The following is an 18,843-nucleotide window of genomic DNA, read 5'->3' as shown; positions in this document are numbered from 1 at the left end:
TAGCACCCCCACCCACCCCAGAGCTCTGGGCCTTTGTAGTTGGTTCATGAAGTACACACAATCACAGCTGACTGCAGCTCAACTGTGTTTTCATGGCTCAGAAGCAAAAATATCTGATTTACATCAGGGAAATGCAGGAGTCATTCTGCCAAAGTAAATTACATGAAGTGGCAACTATGCTCTACCACTGTACAAAACAAGGGCAAAGAAATCAAAGCTGATGAGTCAGATCCTACATACTTGAATTAGCCTGGATCCATAATGCCAAGACAGCAAGACTAATCTGACCACAAGGAATGACTGTAAAATAAAATGCCATCAATCAACATGCACTAGGTGTCTTTGCCAAGTGAGGGGGGAGAAGTTAACAGGAAATTGCGAAATTATCTAGACTCAGAGGGTTAGATTCCCTGCCACTCCAGATTTATGGCTGTCTTCTGTTCTGTTACAAGGCAAGGGCAGGATGGTCTCTAAACGATTCCCCCTTTATGCCTTTTTCACCTCCTCTGTTCAGACACAAATAACTACCCAAGGCAAAGAATACCAACAAGCCTGGGCTATACTTTCCATCACAGGCATCAGAAGCTGACTATGATAAAATCAAAAAGCAAGAACACGAGTATCAGAGTAAGCCATTCTCTCTTTTCCACCAAAGTACACTGCACTGGCTTCATGGGACCATCACTCACTTTCTCCTCAAAAAATATGTTTCAAAGTTGAAAAAGGGAAGCCTCCCTTTGAGTTAGTCTTTTCCCATAACATGTTCTGAATAATAATTTATGCAATAGATATTTCCATTATTACAGCTTCACTATTGTTATTGTTCTGGAATTGGCCCAGTATGTTTTAGTCTCACTTGATTTCCTAAGATCCTGGGAGTTTTGCAGGAGAGGGAGTGGCAACACAACAAGGGATGGCATTTTTTTCTTAAACCAGGCAGAAAGCACAAACCTTCATTTGTCTATTTAAGAACTGCCTGTCCTTGAAACTTGTTCTTTAGCAGCATGCCTGAACATGCTGACTGTTAAAAATCCCAGTGCATATAGAGGCTCTCAACTTCGCTTTTTCAAAGCACAGGTAATTTTTCGACAGGCTTGCTCATCTGTCTTGGAATATCAAAGCAACAAACTCTGAAACTAATTCTGACAGTTTTCCAAGTTGTCTGTGCTCACACAAATGCAATTTGGGAAGTGTTAAAAATTATTTTTGTGAATTGTGATGCTCAATTATCAGTTTTCAATATATATGAGGGCATTCTGGGTTTGGCAACATCCAAATCTGAAATTTGGGCTTGGAAGGTTGCTGTGAAATAGGCTCATCCCTCTTCTGCACTGACAAGTCATAAAACCTTATAAGGTCACTCTATACTTTACTGAAATACTCTATACCCACTGAGAAAAGCACTGAACAGGAAGTCAAAAAGTCCTAAATCCTGGCTGCACACTAATCCAGAACAGAGACAAATCTGCTTTCCCTGCTTCATATAAATCAACTTCCAGGTCATGCAAAACCTCATCAAATAGACTCAAGTATAACTATCCAACAGGGACAGAAAAAGAATAAGAATTCAGAACTCCCATCTTCTACAACCTTTCTTAATCTCATCTATTCAGAGGAGTTTGTTTCAGAATAAATATAAAATATTTTATCTGCCTTTTCTATCAGTTTCCGCATTTTCCTTCCAGTTCCACCAGCTTAGCTGTGGTCCCCAGTGTGCTGCCAGTGTCCAGTGAGATCTTTCTATAGAGGTTTTTATTGTCCAGCTTTGCAAGTTAGATTATTTAACACAGTGAGAAAGCATCCCAGAAGAACAGGTTATAAAACTGAAAGCCATTGTCCATCTGTCTGCTGTGAAAAAGGATTTTCAATGTCTGTCATCCTTTCAACTACCAATATCGCAGTCCATCAAGTCTGAGATCTGAGATATCTGGAGAAAATAAAATATGTCACACAGGATAATACTAAAGAGATTGAAAAGATCTGAGAATATGTGTTGCTTCTTGAGTTACTGCATTGCAGAGTAAACAAAAAGCAAAGCAAAACAAAACAAAATAAAATTTTAAATACCATCAGAATATAATCTTCTGCACTACCTCTGTGAATGCAAAAGAATCTCAACATCACCCTATCTAAACACAGCCTATCAGCCCCAGCCTGTCTCACTTGGAGAGCTCTTAGAGCTCATGCACTGGGAAGAGAGGCCATAAGTCACATGGACCATCTGAGGCAGCAGAAAAGAAGAGCTAATTCTGATCTCAAACTCTGCCCAAAGAGTGCTGAGCCCTCTGAGGGACTGACTCATCTCTGACCAGCAGCTGGGTGCCACCCTGTTGGCAAGTTAACTGTAACACCTCCGTGCAGCTTGCTGTAACCTTCTTCTGGAAGCAAAAAGCTGAAGCACTGGCATAAAACCAGCACACTCCATGGCAGGAAAACTTATCTGTTCCATGAAGGATATTTTTTGTACAAAGAATGGCACAGCTGAGAAATGTGTCCTTGTTCTTCATCTTTAACTTCATTTTATAAGTTTTTCCCTCTCTCTTTTGTCCCTTAGAAGAGTGGATTTCCACCTGCTTTAATCACCAAATATCTGTGTCTCAAACTTGGACTTTTTTTCCAACATAATAAATGCTATTACCATCCTCTGTGAACTTTCCAGTCACTTAGTTATACAATTGCACCTCTAAACTTGTCTCTCACAAATACACTGACATTAACTGCAACCTTTAAGGATAGGCAAAACAGTTTTCCTACCAAAAGTTAGACTTTTTTTTACTTTTCTGAGAAGTAGTCCAACATTCATAACAGACTCTGGACAGAAGTAGTAGTAATATCTCTCATGCATACACAATATCTCTCTTTTATATAAACAACTGAAAGCAAGAAATCACATGCAGCAATTTTTTTTGGCACCTGGAAAAGCAGAAAGGCAAGGGAGCAGTTGATAAGTAAAAGATGACTCATGGAGATGCCAAAGCAAGGGAGAAGGAAACCTATTAATTGAGTATACGTGTCTCATCTGCAGAGGTTGCATCCTGTATCTGAAGGAGTAAAGTGTATACCCCTGGCCTCTCTTATCATCATTTTCTTCAGTCACTCTGACCTTATGGAATTGAAAATACATTCCAGCTATGATGACAAGCATGACCCTTGGTACACTTTCCAGAGTGCATAAATGTGGCTGGATGCCAGGTGCCCACCAGAGCTGCTCTGTCACTCCTCGTCCTCCTAAGCTGGACAGGAGACAGAAAATATAATAAAAATCTTATGGGTTGAGATAAGGACAGGAAGATACTCCTTACCAATTACCATCACACCATTTTGGGGAAAAAATTATTAATTATCAATCAAATCTGAGTATCATCATGAGAAATATACCCATATCTTAAAAACACCTTTCCCCCACCCATCCCCCTTCTTCCTGAGCTCACCCCTACTCCCAATTTTCTCTACCTCTTTCCCTGCATCAGCTCAGATCTACGGGGAACAGGAGCTGTGGTCAGTTCATCACATGGCATTTCTGCTGCTCCTTCTTCCTTGTGGAGAGGATTCTTCACACTCTTCCCTTGCTCTGGGATAGGGTTGATCCCACTGGAGACAGTCACACTCTTCCCCTGTTCTGGAATGGGATCACACCCACTGCAAACAGTTATTATACTCTTCCCTTGTTCCAGCATGGGGTCTCTCCCCCTGGAGACATTCACACTCACCCCCTGCACTGGAATGGGGTTGTTCCCAGTGGAGACAGTCACACTTTTCCCCTGCTCCAGAATAGGATCACTCTCACTGGAAACACTTATTGCACTCTTCCCTTGCTCTGGACTGGAGTCAGTCCTACAGAAGACATTCACAATTTTTCCCTGCTGCGGCATGGGGTCTCTCCCAATGGAGACAGTTATAATCTTCCCTTGCTCTGGAATGGCATCTCTCCCACTGGAGACCGGAGCATTTTTTCCCTGCTCCCAAATGGGGTTCCTCCAAATGCAGACAGGAGCATTTTTCCCTTGCTCCAGAATGGGGTTGCTCCCACTGAAGACAGACACATTTTTCCCCTGCTCCGGAATAGGGCTGCTCCCACGGGAGACAGGAACATTTTTCCCCTGCTCCCAAATGGGGTTCCTCCCAATGCACACAGGAGCACTTTTCCCCTGCTGCAGAACAGGGTTGCTCCTACTGGAGATGGGAACATTTTTCCCCAGCTCCCAGATGGGGTTCCTCCCAATGCAGACAGGAATATTTTTCCCCAGCTCCTGAATGGGGTTGCTCCCACGGGAGACAGGAGCATTTCTCCCCTGCTCCAGAATGGGGTTCCTCCCAATGCAGACAGGAACATTTTTCCCCTGCTCTGCAATGGGGTTCCTCCCAATGCAGACAGGAACATTTCTTCCCTGCTCTGAAATGGGGTTGCTCCCACTGGAGACAGTCACACTTCTCCCCTGCTCTGGCACAGGGTCTCTCCCATGGGAGACAGTTACAGTCTTCCTTCGCTCCGGAACGTGGTGTCTCCCACGGGAGACAGTTCTCCAAAAACTTCTCCAAGGCGGGTCCTTCCCATGGCTGTAGCTCTTCATTAACTGCTCTGGCTGGGTCCCTTCCACAGGGTGCAGTCGTTTAGGAACAGGCTGCTCCAGTGTGGGTCCACCCTGAGATCACAGGTCCTGACAGCAATCCTTCTCCAGAGTGGGCTCCTCTTTCACGGGTCCACAGGTCCTGCCAGGAGCCTGCTCCAGCACAGGCTTCCCATGGGGTCACAGCCTCCTTCAGGCATCCACCTGCTCTGGCATGGGCTCCTCCACAGGCTGCAGGTGGATATCTGCATCCCCGTGGTCCTCCATGGGCTGCAGGGGCACAGCTGCCTCACCATGGGCTGCAGGGGAATCTCGGCTCCGGTGCCTGAGGCACCTCCTCCCCCTCCTTCTGCACTGACCTTGGTGCATGCAGGCTGTTCCTCTCACATCTTCTCACTCCTCTCCTCTTTGGCTGCAATAGCTCCTGCACAGTAACTTTTTTCACTTCTTAAATACGTCATCCCAAAGGCGCTGCCATCGTCACTGATGGGCTCGGCCTTGGCCAATACAATGGCTTTCTACAGAATAATAAGTTATAAACTTGACTTGAATTTATGAGGGAATTTCTTTTCATTCACTTCCTTTAAAAATCTATTAACCAGTGTTTGATTTTCTTCTGGCTTATGTTAGAACAAATCAAGTATTGCTAAGGAGAAGATGTTGAAGGTCCAAACTGACGCAAAAGTTAGTGCAGGAAGATTTAAGGCATTGATCTGGTGCAAATGCACACTTAGGAAAAACAAAGTTTCAATTTAAATAACATTTGCAGTCATAATTAAATTAGGCAACTACATCTGACTGGTTACAGTGTGCTTCACTCTACTTTTAGCTAAACAAGCCAGGAAAATGAGGAAATGTGTTGGGCATACCCACAACTGAGCATCCTACAAAAAATTTAGCCAGCCAAAAGTTGTTGGGGTTTTTGCTTAGTTGAACATAGCTTTGAAAAACTCTTTGATCTATTTATTCCTCAATCTGTTGGCAAAAAAAAAAAAAAAAAAAGGGGGAAAAAAGGCAAAAGAAAAAACCCAAGTTGTGATTTGCAGTGCTTGTTGCTATCATACTTATTTACCTAAGAGTCCAGACAAGGCTAAATTTAACTTGACAGAGGGCTACATCTGGCCCTAATTCAGTTTCACTGCATATTAACGAATGAACAATCAGCCAGTGCTGGAGCATTGTGCACACCAATATTCAGAAACATGATCTAAAGGAAACTTTCCAAAAGATTCAGACATTGGCTTCTCTCTGCCTTTTGCTGCCCATAACTGTCAACAGGAGCAGAGCTAGGTCAGGGAAAGACACTCCCCACGACTTTCTTCACCACGATCAAGGGTAACTTAAACGTGTCCATTACTCATCCAGCTGAAACGAGCCTCCCAGACCAGATTTCAGCACCACACCTACAAGACCTGTGGGATCTCAAGCCTAAATTTGGAATCAGAATAATAGCTAGGGGATTTATATCCTTTATAAGCTTTTGATTCTCACAAGACCTCAGCTTCTTATAAAACTGTGGATTTAGTTTTACGCTATGTTCTATAAGGAGCTGGCCAATATATATTAACATTTCACTTCACTTTTTACTTCTTATGAGAGAATTTGTATGCAGTATAACCCTAATGATGAAAACACTTTGTGGCCACTGCCCTGCAACAGAAGTGCTGCACAGTAAACTGAAAGTTTTGCCTAACTTAGGACAACTAAATGTTAACTTAGAGCAACTAAAAGCAAGAAGATATTTCTCCTATCACACATCCTTTCACTTCCAGGAAAAAGCTTTTCATATCCCTACAGGAAGTTACATAGGTAGCACCAGGCAAAGCATTCAGAAAATAAAAATGCTATGGTGCAAGTGAGGCAATACCAACATCTGTGTATAAAAGCAGCAAGAAAAACCAACACAACACACAAAACTGTGCCAGCAGCACCTCATTTCATGCTGTGTTTTCATTTCAACAGTTAGAAAAGTACAGTCATTGTTAGGCATATTCAGACTAAGTATAAACAATTATGGTCTCTTTCCATGGACTTTCTATATAATAAAACCAAGTTCAGCTTAGCATGGGTATGAACACTGCTGCATAACTTAAAAATCAAGTTAGGCATCCTCTTTAAGAATGAAAAAGGATAAAAAGGAATCTCATCAAATAGACAAGAAACAAGCATTTAGCCTTGGAGAGATGAGGTTCTGCCTGAGACCAAGAGAGGCAGAGGGAAGAAGGGAAGAGAAGGGCTGTAAAAATGAGTTTTAATCCCCCAAAGTCACTTCTCCTACACCAGAACTGCAAACTCGGGAACTTAAAACTATTGCTATAGCTACGTTCAGTAAGCAGAATGTTGGTGTTGAGTTCCTGCCTCTGAGTAGACAGTTCATCTCCTGCAAAATTGGTTATGGGAAAGGGCACTAAGGAATTCAGTGCTGTGGCACTTCATGCTCTTCCCTTCTGCTGTATTGCTCCTCCTCTCATGCCTCTGACAAGCACACAACTGCCCACCACTGCCACCAAGACTTACTCAGAAGCTTTTCCCTCCTGGAAAGATGCAGAGTGGAGATGTAGGAATTCTCAGTCCATGCCTCTGTGCTCCCTGAACGCTGCCTGCTTCACTTGTCAAGCAGCAAATGACACACGGAGGGTTTGTCAAACCTCTGTCCCTTTGTGTGCTTAAGGGGAGGAAACTGCTGTTAATGTTTAACAAAACAGGAGCAAAGCCTTTCTCTGCAATCTCACGTGTTGGCTTTGAAAGCACCGGTGTGTGGGAAATCTGGCGAGCCAGAAGTTTGCTCATGGTAGCCCATAAAAAATTGAGTTTTTATTTTAAAGTTACAGGAAGCAACAGTTTGCAATTCGTTCCTGAAGCTCTGAAGTGAGGCAGTCCTCAGTTCCTTTAGCTGTCTGATGCTAAAGAACTCATAGAAGCCGTGTCAAGGACAAAACCACACACACACACAGCAAGCCTGCCAGGCTCAGCCCCTATCTTGAAGCCCACATGGGTGACAGGACTGTTTGACAGGAAAGGGAGAGGTTAAAAATGCACATTCAAATGCTTTCAGATCCCTGCCAACAAATGGCCACAGGCTGTCTGCCATCTCCCTTTTGCCTGTGTTGACATAAAGTGGCTTCCCAGCCCAGCACAAATCGAGGGGGCAGAGGTCTGGTGTGGGAGCAGCCTCATTACTGGGCATTTATGAGGTTATGTGGACTGATAGCTCCTCTTCTGGCCCCAGCTGCCAGGGTGAGTCAGGGTGAGTGTCCCACTGCACAACAAAGCAGGTGAGTCAGCTGGAGACATGCACGCTGTGGCAGCAGGAGGATTAACCAACACTACCCACGCCTGAGTGGCACCAGCGCTGCCCATCCCAGCACTGAAGGCCCTGTACCAGCATTGTTAAAAGGACCTTCTGAGATTTTAACTAGCAGAATTTGAATCACAAAGCCTTTCTACTGCCATTGCCATTTATTCTGCTTTTACTGTTACCTGGAAAAAGCTTGCTTTTAGGAAATTGTGATGCATGATGGGCTTATCCTAGGAATCCAAAATGAAAAATACCATTTCCATCTATTAGCTGCTCTTAATTGTCTGTCAAAAAAAGAACTTGCTGTACAGCCACAGTGTTGTGGATCACCTATGTTGAAGTGACCCTGTTTTACAGGCCTAACATTTGCTTTCTATAACTAAAGAGAGAAGAAAACAAATTAATACTTCCCATGTACTTCAGCAATTTCCTTTAGCTCCTCACAATAAAATACTAACATATATTGGCAATAAAGCTCCTCATCAATATGATAATCATAAAATATTTCCTTTATAAAAATAGTGCTTTAACGAAGAACTTCAGGAGCAACATATGGATGCTCTGGGCAAAATTTTCATATCTGGTTAATAACAAACAGGATATTTAAGCTGTCAAAAAAAGCAGTCAGGCTCTTACAAGGGATGTCATTCCCATTGACTACAATAGAATTTTATGGATTGACTCAATAAATCATTTTTTGCAGTGTTATTTAGTTATTAGGAACATCATATCTGTCACAATGGTATATTTAGTTGTGCTTTCAGCACTGAAGCCCATCCTACCAGATGTCTGCTGCTCAACAGCTCCAGGGTTCCCTGGTGCCAAGGAAATGTGGCACATTCCCTTGTGACACACTGCCAGTTCTATACACAGGACCTGGCCAGAATGGAAATAACTTCAGAGTGCATGATGGGAATTGTGACAAAAGTCACAATTCAAAAAAATCTCCCAGGAACTACAGGCATTTTTGCAGGTATATATTTTAATAATATGGATGCAACCTGTGTATTTCCATTAGCCTCTGTTTTCCTGCTTGAAGAAAATTGCTTGGAGTTTACTTTGCTTTTAAAGGCCATTTGCTATCAATATTCATTCCTCAAGTGTGAACTGAAGGTCATGCTCAGTGTGGAGACTGAGCTAATGCCTGAGCTAATGCCCAGTCTCATCCCACAGTATTGCCTGGTGAATTGTGGCTATGCTATTTAGAGGATGAAGCCTGTGAGGATGCTATGTCTGTGCACTCCTTGCTTTGTTTTCCCAGGCAAATGTTTTTGTTTTTTTTTCCAGTCAGGGAAGAAACATATATTATCTGTCTTATTACATTCAGATCTTCCTTTCAAATTCAATCTTCAAGAATTCTGCTGTGTCTTCTTTTAATGTTGTACCCTGCACAAGTGGAAAATATCTTTTTAGGATAACCAAACAGTGCAGGAAACTGATAAGGCAACACAGACCCTTTCATTTCTAAGGCGCTGATTCAAATCCAGACTGATTAGGGCACAGAACAGAAATTCTTCTCCCACACTGGTGGCTTTTCAATAGTGCCAGTGTAAGGAGATGAGTGTCTTAGACAGCTCCTAAATGGACAGATATTCACAGAACATGAAAAATCATTTGCAATGCTCATCACTTGCATCTTTGATGATCTTTTCAGTGAGATTTTCAGTATCTCCCTGGTCCAGAAAGCAATAGAGTTTCATCCCAGAAAAAATTTAAATATTGGCATTATGATGTAAAATGTTATGCACAATACTACTAGGTCCTACTCCCTAAGGACTTCAGTCTCAATTCTTATGGTCACCCAAAAAACAAATCCACATAAAACTTGTGCTCTGATTCTCCAATACTGCACAGATGGGAAATCCTGTGGGTGTTTTAACACGTGTCTTTCTTTATTGCTTCTATTCACTACAGTTCAATGCACTAAAAGCACTAGAAACAGATCAGAAACATTTCCAAAAATTAAGCTCTTAATAATTTCCTGTAAAAATATCTAAGTTTATTAGTACCCCTGAGTACCTTATTGTAAAGATAGTGATTAAACCAATAAGGATTGCAGTGTTAGTCTAAGTAGCCTTCATACTGCAAGAGTTGCATTAAAAAAAGCCTCTTTAGTGTAACCTCTCATCTAGAACTCTGTTTTTTAAAGACTTGTTAGGTTCTCTTTTTAATGTTTTAGTTTCCAGTGGTTTGGCAAATATAAATCTTAATAGAAAAGGTAATTTTAATGATAAGGTATGATTTTCTTCATATAAAAACATAAAGCATTCCAAGTGTCATGAGAATTAAATTACAATGGCAAGGAATTCACTACATTCCTGTAGTCTCTAAGTAATAATAAAGTCAACATGATCTGAAGCTTTATGAAGCAAAATCCAATCAAAATGTTAGGATTTACTGGGGTATTTTCTTAGGAACCTATGCAAATGGGGGGGAGATAGTGATAATATTTCCAGCTAAGAAAAAGTGATTTGTTTGACTGACAAGTGCATTCTTCCTGAATGGACTTTTAAAATTAAAGTGAAATAAACCAGCCAGCAATAGAAATGGAATAGCAAAATTCCCCACTGTTTGGGAAGCCCAAAGGATATATCCAGAATCAGGTCCACTTCTTCAGTTCTATCTCTCCATCTAACTAGAAGCTGTCACCTCATCTCACAGATTATTCTCTCGTGTCTGTAGGCCACTGTGCTCTCAGAGGTTCCTGCAGCCCTGCTGAGGTGACTTGGAGAGTTCCAGCATGGCCTGAGCTCTGCCAGGCCAGGGCAGTGCCCAGCAGCGTGAGGGAGGGGAACATGGTGCCTGGCACGTCGGAAATCGGCGCGGCAGCGCTGCCGCTCGCCCAGATAACGGCAGCGGGACAGTCAAAGCCTCTATTCAAACCCTTCCCAGCTTCAGGGTCATCTGAACCAGCACTTTGACTGGTTCCCACTGCATATGTTTCTGTTCCTGATGGCAGTAGGTGCCCTCCCACCTCCAGTGGCTCAGTTCAGAGCTGAGCTGCCAGAGCTTCATGTCCCAAATGCACCTCCAGCCTTACAGGGTGAAGAGCAGCTCTTATTCCCTTCTGAACCAAATGGAACTCTGCACTGCTGGGAGCTGAGCTGCTGAAAAATTGTCAGCTGTGTGGCTCAGGCTGTTTCTGCTTGTAAAGGAAAGGGTACAATATTTGCTAACAGATTTCATATCAGTTTTTCAGTTTTTATCATTATTTGGGTGAAGTTTATTTGTATGGTTTTCTAAATCTCAGTGGTTAAGAAAATTTAAAAAGCTGTGTTTCATCACAGCTCAAATAACTGAGCATATTGCTTAGTCTTAGAATTTTATTAAATCACTGTTCTTCCTGTTCTCAAGCTCACTGTCAAAATATTAAATCTTGGTTCTCTTCAGAAGCAATAAACATTTTCTACAGGAGGTTTGTTGTTTTTCTTTCTCACAAATTCAAAGAGAGTCCATCAGTGTTCTCGCTTGTACTTCTGAGCAGTAGGCAAATACTTTTGGCAGGAAAATCCATCTCAGCAGATCAGTGTGGAGTGCCTCATTGCCTTGAGCCCTGCTCAGCTGCCAGGAGATCTCCCACAGCCCAGGCAGTGGGGAGAGGCTGGGACATGCTGAGACCAAGTAAGCTTAACTCACACCACTGACCTCTTGCTGCTCTAACAAAGTCCCTGATGGCCACTCTGGCTGGCCCACAATTGATGGGGTGACAGATTTTTTTATTTTAAAATAAAAAAAGCCTTGGCTTCCTCCTTTATGCATACATAACTGACTCTCCTTTTCAAGCTGCTCTCACTCCCTCTTCCTCAGAGACCTCAAATAAAATGTGCATGCCCAAATCTGCACAAAACAGTGCCTACTAACCTTCCAAACCATGCACAAATGTCAAAAGTTGTAAACAGCCAGCAACCACTTCTAGGCCTGCTGCTTTCCCAGTTCCTATGTGCTAAGTGTAAGCCCAGGCAGAGAGCACTTTTCACCTTTAATTAAAGTGGAGCCTTTCACCTGTAATTGAGATGCAGCCATCCCCAAGGGAAACAAGCAGCTTTGCTATCACTCACAGCAACACTGTCCACATATTAAGCAAGGAAAGGGTAAGAGATGAAAAAAATATCGTAAGTGTGCTAAGACAATGGAATTCACACAAATTTAGTAGGAAAATTAGAATTTCAATTAAGATCAAAACCTCATTGCTTTAGAGCAATACAGAGAGCTGAAGATGCATCTTTTGATTTGCAAGTAATTGCATTCTTCACAATGCTCTCCAATCAGAAAACTCAGGGTATGGAATTAACCCCATAGTCTTTTAATTTAAATTCACATGAAACACATAATTGCAATTAATTACATTTTATTTCTCTTACTGATAATATATATTTTTTTTTTTTTTTTTTTTTTTTACAGTAGGACTAGGGCTCAACTGTGGTGGATGCAGCGTTCTCTCCTTCCCAAGGCTCTGTAACTACTCGTGAGGGAGTTGCTCAGTCTTGTCCTCCCCTATCTGCCCCTGGAATCATCCACCCTGGATGTGAGCACAGCTCCTCTGCATTAGTCACAAGGTGCATTGCCAGTGCAGGCAGACTGGATCACATTTGCATTAATGACCTGACAATAAATCTGGGCTGTGCCTACAGTTCAAACCAGAGCTGAGGAGCACTGGTTAATTTGCATTTTTTTTCTCCTATTAGGAGTAGCAGAAGGGTTGAATGAATAAGAATTAAATATTATTACATATCTGATAACACAAACAAAAGGCCCTATATTTGCATCCATGAAGGGATGTCTCTAAATGAGAGACAAGTCCTGCACAGACACTGCCTCTCTGAAGATGACCTTTGTCCCTAAACAGATGAGTTTTCCTCAAGATATGAGATTAGTTTTGAAATTAAAAATTTACAGAGGAAAGGAAAGAGAATAAAGCACTCTAAGGACAAGCCAGCAGAGAAAAAAACCTGCCAGCACTACTCCAGCACTGACATCAGGGCACTGCTTAACTGCAGTACTGGATGTATCTACACCTTCTTTTATTTAAGAATTCTGGAGGTGTCAGTTCCTAAGGCAAAATATTTCTAGACTTCTGCCTAGCCCATAACCACATAATCCTTTCAAGGGAAACAAAGTATTTTGGTTGGATTTCGTAATGTGGACCAAGAATTAATTTCATTTTAAAATAAATAAATACATTTGATATAAAACTGAATGAGCTTGGCTTGAGTATGACTGATTTTGGAAGTGATCATACATCTCAGGTTTTTAAGGCTGAAGCACAGGCACAAAGTCTTCCTTCAACTAAGATTTTTCTAGAAGTTTTCTTAGTTTCGAAGATCTTTCTAATATTGTTTCTGCCTTGAGAAAAATGCAGTAATAAAACACAGGACCTTGACATGCATGAGAAACAGCTGAGCATGGACCTGTGTACATGATGGAGACGGGAAACCAACCCAAAACAAAATTTCTAGTAACCACACCATGGGCTTAATTTGTTAAAAAATGGAAGTCATTCTTTTATTTGATACTTACAGAATTATAAACAATCCACCTGAAATGCTCCTGAGGTATCTCTAGTTATATTAGTCCAGACTCTGGTTCATCTCTATTGCCTTCTCTGCAGGAAGGTAGCTCCACCAATTAAATTTCTGTCCTATTAACTTAAACTTTGGAGAAGGAGAAAGTTCTGAGCCACAAAGCCAGTGCAAACATATCTCAGCAATTTAGGCTAATGGGGGTGACACACTGTCAGTGACAGCAGGAATGTCCTCACATGCTGCTGGGAGATAAAAACCAAAGCCTTTATTTCTAAAAGTATTTAGAAAGAAGTTTTAAGAGCCTTATTTGAATAGACACTTTGTAACCTGGTGCTCATGGCAAATTGCAGATGTAACCCTTCTTTTGCACAAATCTCTGGTATCTTGCTATAGCACTCGCTGACATGAGTGCCCCCAGTTTATTGTGTCAATAAATCATGATTTCTCAGCTGGAGAACATTCTCCACCAACATCCTCTGGTGAGGACACCACCTTTCCTGTGGAGATTGGGTGGAAAGACAACAATCCACATCACAAAATCCAGACTGTGACAAAACACCTGTGATTCCAGTGGCACAGCTTTCCTCAGACACATAGACTGTGTCTGAGAACAGTTTGTCTCAGACACAGTCCTTTTCCAGAACTGGAATCAGGGCTGGTTTCTGCTTTGGCTATCCAAGTCAAACTCAGAGACACTAAATTTGAAATATGTTTATTCTAGCTCATCACGGCAGTCCCTCTATATATTCTACCAAAGTCACCATGCTAGTAAAATGTTTACCTGCAGCAAACTTAATTTTTGTAATTGTTTCTGTAAAATGTTTTTGAGCTTTCCAAAGCCCTCATCTATTCACCAAGTTGGGTCCCATAGATAAGGCACACACTGCACCACAGAAAATTTTACAGGCAAAGAGAAATTCTGCCACTTACAAATACACTGGAAGAAGTCTGTATCTCCAAAATCTGGCATTATTTATGCCTCAGGCAATGAACTCAGATAAAAAACTAAATCAATGGGGTCCCCTAAAAACAAACCCTTCCTGTACTTCAGTTACTGCAAAAGTTGAGAAGGCTCAAGTGTTGAGATGCAGAGTTAAGAGATGACATATTAGCCAGAGATAAAGACATTAAGAATTATTTACAGAAATTATGTAGCCACAAAATATTTTTCAGCTCTGGACTGGTCCTTGTTGCATTTAGCATCTCAAACTGAGCTGCAAATTTAAGATATAATGATATATTAATATATAACTATTTTGTTCAGGATTTTTTTTGACTCCTTGTATCTGTCATACTACACAGCCTACAAGTTTGAAAGCTGTATTTTGCTAACTAGAGCATTATTTCAAAGACATAACTGTTGGCCTGTTTTAATACAGTACAGTGTAGTGGTGATTTTTAAGTCAAAGATAGTAGTGCCATTTCTACATTTGCCTTTGATTGCACTGGAGAAAACACAAGTTTTGGACAAATACTAATAATAGAGTTTCTGATAAAACACAAATACTCCAGATAAATATTAAATCATTTGCTAAGGGAAAGCAAGCCACATTGTAAGGAAACACCACTATGCCTTTCTGAGATTTCTATTCTCTTAAGGTTTCCTCAGAGTTACACTGATCCTCATAACTATGGTGGAATCAAACCCATTTGATGCAACAGGGTCATGGTTGTGCACTAGCTGCAATCATGCTATGGGCTCCTCGGTCCCCTGCTGAAGGATTAAGAAGATTTCACAGAGCTGTTTCCTGCCAGAATTGCTAAGAAGTCACTTCCAGCTCCTCACAAGGTGCTTTCCTATCCTTCCATTCCTTGGCATTCACCTCAGTGACTCACAAGGAAGAATTAAAGTCATACCCTGGAAGTTCACTGAAAGCCAGAGTCTCCTTTTGTAAGCATAACAATTTCTCCAATCTGCTTCCTGTAACTGACTCTTGTTCCAAACAACATCAGAATGTTCCCTCTGGCTTGGACCAAAATAGCATTCCTGGTCCAAGGTTCAGTCACTGACCATGAGAGTTAGCAGGTGCTTGGAGAAGAGAATAAGAACGTGCAGCGCAACTTAACCAGCTTAAGTCTGTTGACTCAGAGATTTTATTTCTATGACTAAAAGGCTTTGGAAGATTTTTCTTCCATGGATTTGTCTGATTGCAGCATCACATAACAGTAAATTTAATGGTTTAAAAACATGCTGCTGAAAAGTGTCTTCTTTTCAACTGATTCTCGACCCCTTGTCTTCTGGTTTCATTGGATTTGTATTTGTTCTTAAATGGAAAGAGTATTTTTCCCTATTTATCACACCTGTTCCATATATCATTTCAGATACTTCTCTTCCCCTTCAATCGTTTCTAGGATGAAGAGTTAAAATGAATCTACTCTTTTCTTGTAGTGAAAATGTTTCCTACCTTCAACCACCCTTGTCATTCTACAACTTTCCCATTCAGGGCACAGTCAAGTTTGCTCTCCTAACACACACAAAAATCTCAGTTTTTAACAAGTGGCAAATGAACTTCAGGTAACTTAAAAAAAATGCATTAGTGTGGTTTTACTTAAAATACTTCACTTTATTCGGATCCAAGAGTTCTTTTTCCCCTCCTGTGCTCACAGCAGAAACCCATGAATCCCACAACCAGATTCTCAGGTGAAACTCACAGTTATCCTCCCAAATGTTCTCACTCTGTTCTCCATCTTTCCCTCATTTCCTGAAGTGCCATTCAAACAACTCTGGTGGAAAAATGGCTCTGGTGATTCATGACAGTTAATTCCCACTCTGGTGAGGACCAAGGGAATTTTAGTTACTGCAAGAATCTTAATGCCTGCAAAGCATGCAGCTGTATGGATGTTTACATGAAGACACCTTCTTTCCACTGAGGATTTTTATTATTAAAATTTAAATCCATGATCTACAGGGATCTGAATCACAGCCAAAGTAACCACAAAGTCTTACAGAGATTTTACTGACCTTTGCTTCTGACCATAAGGAATCACAAAATGTTGAACCAGCTGATGTCACCATATCCCTGAATCACACTTTGCCTCTTAGAATCACAGAATCATTGAAGTCAGAAAAGACCTTTAAGACCATCAACTGAAGAACCTTGAAACAATAAACCTCATCAAAACTAAGATTGACAAGAAAATAACTCTTAAAAATATATATTAGCAACCAGGAGACTGCTACACCTGTGTTATGCCAGTATCAGCACTAACTGAAACTCTGCTACCACAGATTATGAAGTACATTTGCACATTTGCAGGTTTCCAAATGCCCAGTCAAATCCCACACTAAACAGAGACAGTGACTGCTCAGTTTAAGTGAATCTTTGAACATGTTTACAATAAATTTTGCAAGCTTTAAACTTTTATGATGGCAGCACTTACAATACTGATTTACAGTCAGATTCAAATGAAGAATGCTCATGGTTGACTCAAATAACACCCTGTTACAGGATTTCTCAGAGACAGGTGAAGATTACATAAGGCAAAATGATGGATGGAGAAATGGCGCATGACCACCTATTCATCTCGTCCCTTGTTGTGCAAGTGCAACTTAAAGATTTTCCTTAGCTTCAGGCACTTACTTGTACTTACAAAAGCTCTTCCTGATAAATTCTAATCTAAACAGATGATAAGGAAAGAGTTTATTTGACAGCTACTATCCAATAACTCAGTATCCCACAGTACTTTCTAAGCTATTCAGAAGGGAAATGATTTCAGAACAAAAGACTTGTGCAAAGTTTGCCAAAGTCTAGACCCAAGTTCCCAGCACCAATCTGTTTGCACTGGTGGAAGGACAATAAACTTGAGAACTCCAGAGATCATCAATGAACTGTTTTTAATATCTATGTATTAATATCTCTCTAGAAATTCCTTAAGCCACCCTGGCCCTCAGTATTTTATCTTTTTACTATTTTGTACTAGGAGTTGACAAACACACAAACTGGGAAGTGTACAAGGATATGGAACCCACCACTGCTGAGTTCTACCACAGCATAATATACCTAATTAAAAAAAAAAAAAGAATTGATGCTGATTGTCTGCATCTTTCTTTGACTGCACTTTTTTAAAAGTTTAGTTTTTTATCTGTGAATTACAAAGGTAATCTACTTTGCAAATTATTTTAATGCTACAGAAAGGAAAAAAAGCAAAGTAACAGAGATGAGCCCTGTATTGTACAATCAGCCCTTTCCCACCTGCTGCCTAGCCTACAACATGGTCTGTGACGGCAGACACAGCAGAGGAAATGTGACCCAAACCAACACAAAACACCAACTGGAGATTAACAGTGCAGGAGAGCTGGCATGCAATCACATTGCTGAGGAATTCAGCCCAAGTTTCTGAGCTCTATACAGCACCTTCCACACAGGTCCTTCCTTCCAATCACTCCCATCAGAACCAGCCCATGAGCAGCAGTTGTTCAATAAGGAACCTTTCTTCATACCTTGGCTCCTCCATTCCCTATAGAAAAAAATTCCCTCAGCCCAGCAAAGCTCTTTGTGTCAGAATAGAGGTTGCTTACCCTTGAACAGACATCTTGTTCCAAGCACAGACCAACTTTACTCAAAATCTACAAATCCTGCAAGTCTCCACTTACCTATCCAGAGTGTCCTGAGGCACTTTACTCCCTCCAGCTCTGCTGTTGACACTGCTGTTCTTGTTGGCAGTCATGGTCATTTCTGCTTTCTAGAAATGTGGATATCTGTGAGAAGAAAGGTCAATTAAGCCTCAACAAGCCCAAATGACAATTAACTCATTGAACTACTATTCCGTATAAAGGCAGAAGTCCAGGTTGCTTCTCATTCTATAAAAGGCAATCAGAGTAGTGATGATCCTGAAAAGCGAAACCCTCTACTGCTGCTATTGCACATCCACAGCCAAGTTTATCACAGCCCAGTGCTATAAATGGAAATAACTTGTGGGAAATAGGTGTGTGCTTCAGGTGCTGGCCTGTCTGACAAACAGAGCTTGACACCAAGCTGACAAAATATCATAGGTTTGGCGTGGTATCCATCAGGGTATATGGAGATCCCAGCAACAGCTCTGTGTGATACTTGCAAACAACATAGCTGGAAGTTTGACCACGCCACAGCTATCCCAAGGAATAAAAAAAGCTTTCTAACCTTTAAAGTGCAGCTCTGATAGGGAAATATTTTCTAATAGTGAAAATTATTAAATGATGGATTTTTGAATATAATTTTCAAATCTGATTGTGATATGACAATGTCACAAGCAGTTTTCTCTATTGGCCTCAGTATTCTATAAGTAAAGCTGTCTTAGGACACTTTTAAAATCTCAGGTAATATAAAGGATCTTTATCAATTCCTAGCTGGTTTTATAGTAATCTGGTAATCCCAAAAGCAGTGAATTTCATTTCAGTGAACTTAATTCCCCCGTCCATCAAGTTAGACCCAGAAGATGGGTCTCACTTCTGTGGCATTGCTGCACACTGCAAAGA

The 18,843-nt window shown here is 41.2% G+C and overlaps 1 protein-coding gene across 24 annotated transcripts in view; it reads right to left on the bottom strand.

Annotated features, from left to right (window-relative positions):
* DENND2B (DENN domain containing 2B) overlaps window positions 1-18,843 on the bottom strand; it is a 153,175-nt gene that overhangs the window by 66,418 nt on the left and 67,914 nt on the right. For 20 of the 24 annotated variants that reach the window (XR_014955549.1, XM_085580106.1, XM_085580109.1 and 17 more), the window contains one exon: window positions 17,983-18,087. The exons of 3 other annotated variants lie outside the window; for them this stretch is intronic. Coding sequence is in view for 20 of the 21 variants with exons in the window: in XM_085580106.1 (XP_085436232.1) it covers window positions 17,983-18,062 (80 nt within the window). In the remaining variant the exon portion in view is untranslated. Of the gene's footprint in view, window positions 1-3,453; window positions 7,066-17,982; window positions 18,088-18,843 lie in introns of those variants that run through there. One more of the 24 variants, XM_085580117.1, reaches the window with a different exon arrangement.

The sequence above is a fragment of the Lonchura striata genome, chromosome 5 (assembly GCF_050655825.1).
Source record: "Lonchura striata isolate lonStrDom1 chromosome 5, ASM5065582v1, whole genome shotgun sequence".
Lineage (NCBI taxonomy): Eukaryota > Metazoa > Chordata > Aves > Passeriformes > Estrildidae > Lonchura > Lonchura striata.
This window is presented reverse-complemented; position numbering and strand designations above follow the sequence as displayed.